We start from the raw sequence: 12,017 nt of genomic DNA, 5'->3' as shown, positions 1-12,017 counted from the left end.
GTCAGTGCCACTATTGGTGCGAGTTGTCGTTATCTGACGAGTGCATAGATATATCAATGTCCACAATTAGCTACAACCCAAGCTGAAAACCCTTTAACTACCTCAATACAAACACAAATAACCGAGAATTCTCCATTAAACAGATGGAGTAGGGCATTCAAATAAATAGTGCTCATTTGTACAATACAACGCTGACAAATGAAAGAATACAACCAAAATGACCAAAATTAGTAATGGAACAAGACATATCCACAACCTAGATTAGAAGAAAAATATTAACCTATTACTCTTCAAGACCTGAAAAAATACCTCTAAAAGGAAAATTGTGATCTAATGTTCAAACAATGAGCATTTACAAATTGCATGGGAAAAAAAAAGGTATTTACAGTCAAACAGCTACAAGTCAAGAAAGGTTAAGGCATGAACCATCCCCACAATCCTCATGTAATGTAAATTAGTGTCTCTTCTTCTCTGAATATTTTTGCAATTTCCAAGTCCATGTCAACAAAAATATCAAAATTCCTACACCAAACGACGTCCAAAAAATCACCAGCCACAGAGGCATTGGATTTGGGTATAATCCTGGAAAACCAAAGAAATATATTAAGAATCAAGAAACTACGATAATGGAAATTTCAATGCAAAACTGCTGAATAGCTCATCTACTAATTGAGTAGCCATAGATTAGCGAACACACCATGTCCAAACTTGATACAGATGAGTAACTCGACAATGCAGATAGCCAAGGCAAGCCAGCATAATGCCCCCACCTTTTTTATTGGTTTTCTGTAAGGGTAAAAAGAAAGAAGAGAATGTGATATGCCTTAAAGGTAGCCTTTAGCTACTTATCATGTGATAAATGATTTCAAAATAAGAAAATTTAGGAACTAATCGAAATTTACCTAGGCCATAAAAAGGAAGGATTTGTATACCTGTCCTGTAGATATGAATTGTATTCTCGTATAGTTGGAATAGCAATTAGCCACCATAAAATCAACCTGTAGATGATGATGGGATTGCGGGGAGGAATCCAAAGACAGAACTTGAGAAAAAATGTGTTTAACTCCACTGTCAAAAACACAATGCACAGAAAGAGAACTTGTACAAAACGCCAAGGACCAAGCAGTGGATGCCACTCATCTTTATCCCACCGTGCAGGTGTAAACTGCCCTAAAGTACGTTTAACCTGCAGAATTCAAGAAATGGATGGTCTCTTAACCACAAAGTTGACATGTCGCTATAACAAGGTTCTTTGAAAATGACCCATTTTTGTGAGCAGGAAAATTATCACTTAAAAGGATTTTTCAGCAGAGTGAAAGATTGCAAACAGAGGCCACAGAAATCTCAGACAAAAAACAAATATACATGGAATTACAAAGCCTGCCTGAAGCACAGGCATAACTCTGACTCCTAAGGGATTATGTCTACATGTGATTAGGGAGTGGTGAGTGGTGGACTGGTGGGCATAATCTGCCTTGGGATGAACTCTGAAATAGGGGCTGCACAGCCCAATCTCAATTTAAATTGGACTTATTTCCCAATATAAGGAAGAATTTTTTTTTTCCAGTAAATGCTATCCTACAGGATAGCTATGGAAGAAGTAATAACAGTATTCTTTGATTCCAATAACCTAACAACAATAATCCCACTTTCACTAAGTCAACATAAGGCATACCTTGCCAATGATATTTGGTTGGCGGCTTATTCCAACCCACTCATAAGTTTTTCCATCAAAATATCTCACAGTACGCATACCAGTCCAAATACCTGCAAAAGAGATCATAACAAGAACTAAGTACACCATAATATACACTACTAATCAGGTAAATACTGATAGATCATAGATCTCAACATTGAAATCTTAAAAAACATCAGAAAAGTTTGGGACTACATTATAACTGTTAGGTTGATGATTTCATGATCTCATAGATCATAAACATACATACTACACAAAGGGGTGGAGAAAACTCATACTCATTATTTATCTCTAGAAATTGGTTCAATTTCTCTCTATAAAGCTTACAAGGATCATGAGTTCTAAAACGTATGCCCAAATCATGGACATTAAAACACGATGCTAAAAAAAATGGAAACAAGAAAACAGAAAGTCCCAAAATATAGGAAACAAGGAAATGTCTACTAAATATTTAATAAAAAAATATTACATGCTATAAGTTGTATACTTGTATTTGGAACATCACGTTTCGTATAAAGAAATAATAATAATAATAAATAAAAAGAGGAAGAAGAAGATAGGAAACCCGGGAAAATGCATGATATCTTCCCCCCTCCCCTTTTTTCCTAAGTCAGCCATCACTTAAAGCCAATGATTAAAAAAAGATTTAAATAAGCAATCAAATACATGTCCAGATGGAGAAAGTAATTAGAACTAATGGTTAATTTGACAAATCTGCCAACTTGCCAAGAAATTGAGCGGTAGAGGAAAATTTAAGGAAAAAAATAATGGTAAATAGGAAGAATATGCTTGCAAATTGAGAGATAGAGGGAAAATATAGAGAACAATAATATAGGTGGCAGTGATAAATCCAACTGCGAATTGAGCAGAGGGAGAGGGGATTCCAAAAAAATAATATAGGTGATCATGACAAATCTGCCTGCAAATTGAGTGATAGTCTGTCAGATCCAACCCGAAGAAAGAGAAAGAATATCTTGCTCTAGTGGCGAGTTGATTGACTTCGATCAGCAAAGATCACGGCTTTACGTAGATATTCCTCCATTAATTATATGATGATTCTAGGGCAGAAACTTGTGAAGAAAACTCGAAAGTCGAAACATGTCTATAGTAATACCTTTTGACATCAGGGGTTGGGGGGGGGGCATTTTGAGAGTATTTCAGAATGTATCTATTTTGAGGACGTTGAAGCACAAACCTTAACTGTGCAAAAGTAAGACTTCCTTGTTAAATGGGATGGAGGATATATTCACTTGTCTGTCTACAGTGAAAAAAATTACCAAATTCCAAAAATAAAAAGAAATGGAGACAAGATTTCTGAGATGAACACAAGATAGAAAATTAAGGCTTATGGATTCCTACAAGGCATTAGCAAATAGAAGAAATCAAGCATGAATAAGCTTTACATCTCTTGTTTCTTTAGCAACTTATTACTGGGCACACCACATTTGTTATCTGTAGAAGCAGTAGTCTAGTCCTGAATCACATCTCAAGAGACCAAAAGCAAGGAGGTAATTTTTTTTTACTTCTACAGTCCTATAAATGAAACTTTGAACATCTCCAAGGTTAGGGAAATTTTTTAATGCCTAGTTCAGTAAGCCATGTAACAGATGGCTTAATTAGTAAGCTAGTGTTCCCATGCAATATAGTTAATAAAAGACTTCTGAAAATGGATGTGATGGCCTGAAAAGCACGAGGCTTGGTCCAGCTTGCCAAGCATATGAACAGACAATAGAAAGAAAATCTCTCTGGTTGGCAAAAAGTCCCAACCTAGCCTTTTCCCCGAAATGAGTTCATGTACTTTTTGCATGATTCGGCTTTAATATTCAGAATTTCATGCCAAAAATAAATTTATTAGGAATTTTCACTTGGTAATCTTGTATGTTAAGGTAGTTCACAAGGTACGCCTAAACTGAAGTTTAATTCACATAATAACCTTCAATGCAAACTGTTGTGAGCACCCCATTTTATAGACCATAAATGGATTTAGGAAGGACAGTTGTTAATCAATTCAAATCAACACATGAATGCTTAAATTATTTTCTCACAAGCTTGAACAGGGGTGAAGAAATTTTTTTCCCATAACTAACCAAACCAATTGCAGAGCAGGATGTCCAGAATAATGCTATCCCACCAACACTCGTTGAAATTTGGTAGCATATGACGGAAGGTTAGCTGAAAAGAACAGCAAGAGTCAACATCATAACATAACAACCCAAACTGTTTCCCTGTAACAGGAACAGCACCACAAACAAGTAACAGGGGAGATTATTTTTCTTCTTCAGAATAATTACCTCCATCATTTCAAATCCAATGGATAATACCCAGAGCAAGGGCTGATTCCGAATCATAATCGCCTTGCCCCACCATCCAAGAATGTGCGCAAGGAAAAATTCGTCAAATATTGTTGCCTATGAAAGAACTCGAGCATTAAAACACTGGTATCATGAATGATGGTGCAGGCTAAAGAAGAAGCACATGGTAGGGAAACAAGGAAAATATATTTCCAAATAAGATAGATGTGAAAGGAGTTATCATACATAAAGGTTCTTAAACCTGTTGTTGGGGTCTTCAGGAACATATATTCGACAATCTGAACCATATGATCGTTCAGGAAGTTCTGCAATACAGTCCAAAATAATTCACCAACTGAAATTTAAGCACTTGTAAAAGCATTTATTGTCAACAGATTACAGAGGTCCTACAGAATTTATGCCAGTATGCCACAGCTAATCTTCAAACTTTAACACAGCAATTCCTACACAAGCACACCCACTAACAAAAAACGGATAATTTTAAGACATGATTGTCACTAAATTTTAGAAGATACTAATACAAATAACTTATGACAATATGAACTAGATTAATAGGTGAAAGGTCATAGATTCAGAAGTCAGAACTAATGACAAAGATAGTAACAGACCTAAACAACCAATTGAAAAGGCCAAATGAGGTTACTTGATATGCACCTTATCTACTGATACCTTTTATCAACCAGCAACACAAGCCTGGTCACTCTACCCAAATCGAACAGATCACCCACATGCTTTCCTAAGTGAAAATCAAGAATTATGAAGAGGCAAGAACTCTGCTTCAGTACAAAGAGAAGCCCAAGGTTGTTACAATGTCAACATGTGCAACAGATTGATCATCCTGGTAAATCCCTTCGGAAGATTTATATTATGATTGGAAAAGCTGCAATATATAAAACAAATATCCATTTTTATGTTACTTTTTCAAGATGAAGATGTAGGAGAGTTTTACTGTGATATTTATGTCACAGACATGGTGTTCATATACCATCTTATCTATATTCTATATATATATAAAAAAATGGTAGATGAACAAAAGATTTGTGAACAGAATAGGGTGTGAATGGATGAATTTGCTAGCTTCCATTTCTTTGGATCCTTTATTTGATTGGAACAGCTTCCATTTCTTTGGATCCTTTATTTGATTGGAACCAATCCTTCCCTCTTCTTCCAACCATCAGCACCATTGACTTTTTATTTTTCAAATAAAGCAATATAACATGCATGTAATCACATCTTTACAGCAACCCTCATGATGTAGTGCTCTTGTGTCCTATGTGAAATTTACAATAGGTAACATACAATACTCTGGACTAAAACACTTGGGCAAAATGTCGTTTGATGGTAAAAGATAATATCGGATACTTCAGCAACATTCTCGAGTAAAATATTAGCTAAACTCTCACAAGGATAACAACTTGCATATGATCTTTTATTCAAGGAACAAAAATCACCTTCCATGCCCTTTTAGAGAGGCGAAGAGGGAAAAAGAGGGGGGGGGGGGGGGTGCTGTAAATCAAAGTAAATACGATTGGGAGGTTCTCTAAACTTCGATTATTATAGTATAGGGGGCAAGGCAGCACAAATGAACAAATAAACATGATGAGGAAAGAACAATCCTTATTGCATTTTCCAGGCCATTGGCCTCAAACCTCAACAGACTAAGCTGAGTGATAAAGCTAACACTCTGATAACAGTAGGTGTAAATAGTAGTGCTCAGGCTACAATCCAGAGCCTGACTCAACAATGAAAGCTGTTTTTGGCAGATCAAACACACTACATTATCACATACTAACTCCAAACACATGTGCCTCCTTTTACTTAGAAAGAAAAGCCTATATTTATCAACTAAGCAAAGGAAATCCAAATTGCATAGATTATATATGTTTGACAGTTTACTACCCAAACCTTGTTAGCATGGCAACTTCAAGAATACCAAAAGACAAAAAGGATAACATAGCAAGTGCTTTCTTGATATCAATCATAAGATGGTAATGAGTTTCAATTATCAGATCAAAACCTATTTTAAAGCTCGGTAACTATATCAGCACATTGATTCAGACAAAAAATTGGATGATGCACATATTCTAGAGGTGATTAGATTGTTTTACAAGGAGCTAGTTGAAGGAGTCTTAAAGGCATAAGCAGTGAGCTTGACTCCACCACACTTTACGATGTTAATTGCCTCTTTAACCCATAATTGACTAATCTAATGAATAAAAAAGAATCATAGGAAATACGATTTTTTCCATGATTTTACTCATTTTACAACTGACCAAATACCAGAGTAAAAAAAATTCCCATGAAATAGGAAAAGAGAAGATAAGTACAGACAACTTACCAAAACCAAGATCTGGATGAAGATATTTCATGAACTGGCGAGCATCATCACGCTTCTGAAATAATTGTTTCAGCAAAATACTTAACATTAAGATGAGTTACATGAACACCAGAAAACTTGTTATTCTGTATATAATTGGCAGATGAGAAGGGAGGAGGAAAGCCAGAAGATGAAGCTTCTTTGCCCACTCTAAGTTAGGAGTGGGGTGTTGGAAAGGAAAGGAAAAGTATTACACCCTTAGATCTTTCCATGCAAGGGATCAAAAGAAAAAATTTAAAGGGACTAAATTGGTATTATTGCATTTTCTACTACCAAATAACTTAATTATTTACAGTGTTAATGGACTCCCTTGCCGTTCTTTCCATATATCTCCCTGCAAATTACGCTTTATAATAATTACTCCCTCCATCCCAAATTAATTACTACCTCTGCTTTTACAATATATTTTACTACTGGTATACAAGAAGAAACATTATCATTTGGGAACTTGATTGAAAAGAGTCTGCTTTTAGTTTCAAAATATACATACTTAATGATTTTTATTAATAATTAATCACATAAATTAAATATATAAATGGTGGTTGAGACTAGAGTTGCCGTTAATCCCAAATCAGAGCAATTGAGGCAAAAGTTAAGAGTCTCAGGAGTGTAGACTAAGCCACAGCGAGTATATAAGGAAGTCAAGTGGGGATATATAGTAACGTTGGATGGTAAGGAGGTGCCCATGAGCAAGTGTTTTAAGTACCTTGGGTCGATTTTGCATAAGAATGGAGAAAGTGAACAAGATGTAACTCAAAAGATTAAGTCCAGCTGGCTCAAATGGAGAGTAGCAATTGGGTACGTTACACCGTACCATAAATTTGAATGTAAGGGAAATTTTTTATCGAATATGGGTCAAAATGTTGGGCATTCAGGAAGGATCATACTAGAAAGATAATAAGAAACAAAGATGTGTATGTTGATGTGTGAGAACACCTAAATAAAGAATAAAGTTGGAAATGAAATTTTTAGGAGGGAAGTTGGATTTGTGAACAGTAAGGATCAAATAAGGGTAAACCGGTCCCGTTAATTTTGGCATGTCAAGTGGAGATCAGAATACACACCAGTAATTAAGGAATGTAGAGGTTTGGGATCAAGGAAATCTTGAAAGAGGAAGGGGAAGAGGAAGATAACTTGGAGGGAAGGAGTTAAGGACAAGAAGAGTTGAGTTTGTAGGAGATTATGCAAACACTAAAATGGAAGGAGAAGATCATGGTTGGCGAGTGCATGAGACAAAATCTTAATTTGTGTACCAACCCCATCTTTGGGATTAAGGTTTTGATTGTTGTTGTCATCAAAGGTGGTCTTGGAGACCATAAATAAGCAAATGTTCATGAAATAACTTATTTGGAACGGAGGGAATAGATTATTATCATATTAAGTGAAAATATTGTTAATGGGTAAGAATTTCATAAATCAAATCCCAAATATGTACACCAATACAATCGGGACTAATAGGAAATAAAGCATAAAACTGCATACTAGCTAATTGATCCAAAAGAACCAACTCATTAAAAAGAAAGAGATTTTATTGTATGTTCAAGTGATATTCACCTGAAAAAGCAAAAATGTCAGAGCAACAAGGTAAACGACAGCCATTCCATGAACTAGGCGCCAAATTGCAGGATGTGGTCGTATAAGGACCCTGCATAAAGTACGAATCTGGTCAGTCTATGCAAACACAGACACACCAACTGAGAGAGAGAGAGAGAGAGAGAGAGAGAGAGAGAGAGATAAAAGCAGACATCACTGAAACAACTCAACATACAATTGAGGTGTTTCTACCAGATTAGATAAAAGCAGATAAGTACATAAAAGCGATAAAACATAATAACTCAATATTTTTGCACATACACAAGTGTTTATCAAGTCTTGTAGACTAGTGGAGAAAAGATTAAATTCAGGGATTGTAATCCAATTTTTGGAGCTTATCCTACTACATTATTCCTAACACTGCTTTTAGATAACCAGGTAGCAGACATTAGCAATTTGCTATCATGAAAAACACAAGAGTAAGCCCTTACTTCAGTTACTTGCATGCTACTGTCCATTCCTAGGTTAATTGGAGTACCTTAGTCATGCCATGTGGCCCATTTCACACACATCAATTTCCATGGTTCACTACAGAAAACCCATATGCCCAAGTAACAACAACAACAACAACAAAGCCTTAGTCCCCAAAATGATTTAGGGTCGGCTAACATGGATCGTCATAAGGAATCATACGATATCAAGAAAAGGACATAACAAAATCATCATTTAACATGGTTTAAAAAAAGGTGAGTGTAAAATAAGTAAATGACATAGCATTTGAGAAAAATTAGGGGAGTTTTAAAAGAGAATCAAGGATAAAATTCAAGAGAGTTTTACAAGAGTGGTTAAAACATTGAAGTAGAAAACATAAAGGTGTGAGAAAACTTTAGCAAAGGAAAACAATACAGTTCACGAAACATTGATGGGATAAAAAACAATTAAATACGAGAATAAATTTAGAAAGTACATATAGCCAAGCAAAACATGAAATTAATCCACAACAAAAACAGGGTAAGTATTCCTTTGGTGCAAGAAAAACACAGACAAATGTGAAAATCTTCCTACTAGCTAACAAAAAGATGAGACAAAAAGCCATCACTTGTACTCAATAGATGGTAACTTTTGAAAAAACAAGCTTTCATGTTCACAAGATCCAGGAACAACGCTAAATCTGTGATCATGTTTAGACAATCTCATTGACTCAAACCTCAAAAAAAAATTCTTAAATTCCAAGTTTTTCATATGATTCATCTTCTAGCAAAATAGCTTCCTTGTGCAGCAGTAAAGCATAGACATTACCACAAGACGTAGGCATATACCATGGAAGGCTACATGGATAATTAGGTACATGTAAAAAGATATTATATTTATATCAGCATTTTTACTTGTATTTAATCAGGCTTACCAAAAGAAATAACTTTATAAATTCATCCACAGGATATTAGAAAAAATTCAGTAGCATAAACTTCATATATCTAAAGTACATGCGTAAAACAGACAATCTGCAGATAGATATAATACTACATGCAACAGCTACTCTCTTTATCAAGGCTTTGTACAATAAACAAAGATCTAGAGTTATAAAATTTGGGAAAAATATTGCAGAGGAGAAAGAAGCAAGTTGAAAGCTCACGTTGAAGGTGCTTGTAACAGGCAGTAAGTAAGAAACACTGCAATCATTGCCCATACACCCCTGCACAACGAGATCAACAAGACAATTACGCATGCAATATAAAGAATAAATGGGAAATGAATAATGCTGTTGCATGCATCAAAGTACCTTTTGACTGAAGTAACAACATCAACATCATCTGATCTGCTGCTCTCGGGATCAAGAGCTCCACTAGCCCATCTGTAAATCCCAAGAAAAATACAAAAAACAACCAATAAATTATATACACAATTGCACACAAATTAGAAACATACTTCATGGGCTACTTGATACAGTTGGACCAAGCTTAAATACTGTAATAACTTGTCATCCAAATCAAACACAGAGCAACTCTAAGCATAGAATAAAAAACAATTGTATATCAAAAACAAAGCAGATACTTTTAACAAAAGAGACTCACATTAAGAAACAAGCGCCAATGAACAACAATGTTATTGTCCGAGGTCGGTAAGCCCAAGCAGTCCAGGGATCAAGTTCATCATCGGCACACGAATCATTTGTGCCACCATTTGCATGTGTGGTACCTTTTCTACTAATACTCTTAGATCCATCAGCCTCCATAAATATGATGCTTATATATATATATGTAACTCTCACAGTAAAACCTAGAATAAATAGGCATAAAATTAAGTAAGGTACATTCATACATTCAACAATTATCACAAATCACATAATAACCCGACATAATACTCCTCTCCCCTCCCCTCCCCGGTTGTCACGGTGCACCAATCGATCATCAGCAAAAGGGCACCCACCCAGACCCGTCCCTGAGGCAGGGCAGGAGGGAAAAGAGCTCTGATTTCAAAGTTAAATCCAAACATTAAAGTGTTGTGCAATACATTAGCAACCAAATTTGATTCAGGGATATTTGATTCAATTATCGATCTCAGAGATATTTGATATGATGATGACAAATACAAACAACTTACCTCAGAAGTTGCTTCAATGGGGGATACAAGAACTAGATTCACGCCAACTGCGCTTCAATGGAGAAAGTTGAGTGCGCTTCAATGGATAACTGAGTAATCAATCACCAATTCTATCACAAATCACAAAATAAGCCAACACAATACTCCCCAACCCCCCTCCCCGATTGTCACGGTGCACCAATCGAGCATCAGCCACCAAGTCCAATATCAAAAATTAAACCCTAGATTATGAAATTAATATTCGATGATTACAAAACAAACAGAAAAGCTTACCTCAGAAGTTGGTTCAATGGAGTAGAGAAAGCTCGGAGTATGCGCTTCAACGGAGGAGAGAGAAAAGTAGAGCATAAAAGTGACGAGGAAAACAAATGAAAACATACGACTCTAGGAGAAAGATTCTCACATATTCTCACTTGTCAATTGTGACTTGGGAGATCTAATTAGGGACTGCATTGACTGAACTCAGCTGAACTGAACTGAAATGAATATTTTATGAGAGAAGGAAATTAGGAGCTGGACTGAACTGAACTCAGCTGAACTGAACTGAATTTCAACGTAAGAGAACAGGCCCTTAATCTATCTATAATCTATAATTCTATAATTAATATTCCCTTCGTCCCCGAAAGAACGACCCATTTGGGTTGATTACGTGGTTATTAAGAAAGTTAAATAAAAAGAACTAAAAGTATATTGAAAAGATAAATTTACCTAGGGTTTGTAAAAAATAGAGAGAGAAAGTGATAAAATTACATGGAAAATCAAAATTTTATATGGGGAAGCTAATTTTGCACAAATATTGTTGCAAATTGGTGAGTGTTTTAATGCAAATGGGTTATTCTTTTTGGGACTAAAATTAGGCCAAATGAGTCGTTCTTTTAGGGACGGAGGTAGTACTAAAATAACAACCGCTGACACTATCCTAAACACATGTCAAGTTGTTATTAAAAATTTTCCCTCAAAAATTATACATCTATTAACTATTACTTAAACAAAAAGTTGATGATGTCATCAATTTTTTAAAGTGCTAACGTGTCAAACTCTCATTAAAAATTTTCCTTTCAAATTTTACATATGATGTCATCAATTTTTTTTTTTTTTTTTTTTTTTTTTGTCTTTTCTATGTAGAAACTGGGACGAATTAGGTGTGAAACTTTGAATTTGACATCAATATTATTGTATATACTCCTTTTGGATATTCATAATACAACAATATTAAATAGACATAGATATTGGTAGCTAATTATACACATTTTTTTGAACAAATTAATACACATTTTTATTTTTATTTTTTATTTTTTTTGTATAGTAAGTACACATTTTTAGCTTCCACTCTAAACGTATAAGCTTAATGAATTATACAACATTTTAATATAATTAATCTAACCATCATTTTAGTATATTTTTAATAACATAGTAAATATTACATTATGATGCAGCATAAATAATAACCAATTTTTGTACATTTTTTTTTAATAATTATATAGCAATTTTTTTAAAA

The 12,017-nt window shown here is 34.8% G+C and overlaps 1 protein-coding gene across 2 annotated transcripts; it reads right to left on the bottom strand.

The window, feature by feature from the left end:
* Positions 1-118: 118 nt before the first annotated feature.
* LOC145602993 (CDP-diacylglycerol--serine O-phosphatidyltransferase 1-like) lies at positions 119-10,893 on the bottom strand. Of its 2 annotated transcripts, none has more exons than XM_081659127.1 (14): positions 10,793-10,893; positions 10,520-10,608; positions 9,991-10,195; positions 9,699-9,770; positions 9,552-9,611; positions 7,940-8,030; positions 6,347-6,401; positions 4,234-4,313; positions 3,988-4,104; positions 3,784-3,868; positions 1,676-1,767; positions 903-1,186; positions 698-786; positions 119-582 (listed from the first exon to the last, which is right to left on the bottom strand). In XM_081659127.1, exons 3-14 carry the CDS (start codon positions 10,149-10,151, stop codon positions 455-457), a joined length of 1,314 nt encoding a protein of 437 aa, XP_081515253.1. In that variant the 5' UTR covers positions 10,152-10,195; positions 10,520-10,608; positions 10,793-10,893; the 3' UTR covers positions 119-454. The 2 variants fall into 2 exon arrangements, with proteins under 2 accessions (XP_081515253.1, XP_081515254.1); XM_081659128.1 differs by having other exon boundaries at positions 933-1,186.
* Positions 10,894-12,017: the final 1,124 nt, after the last annotated feature.

The sequence above is a fragment of the Chenopodium album genome, chromosome 21 (genome assembly GCF_948465745.1).
Source record: "Chenopodium album chromosome 21, dcCheAlbu1.1, whole genome shotgun sequence".
NCBI classification, from domain to species: domain Eukaryota; kingdom Viridiplantae; phylum Streptophyta; class Magnoliopsida; order Caryophyllales; family Amaranthaceae; genus Chenopodium; species Chenopodium album.
Note: the sequence above shows the minus strand (reverse complement) of the source record. Positions and strands in the feature narration are given on the sequence as shown.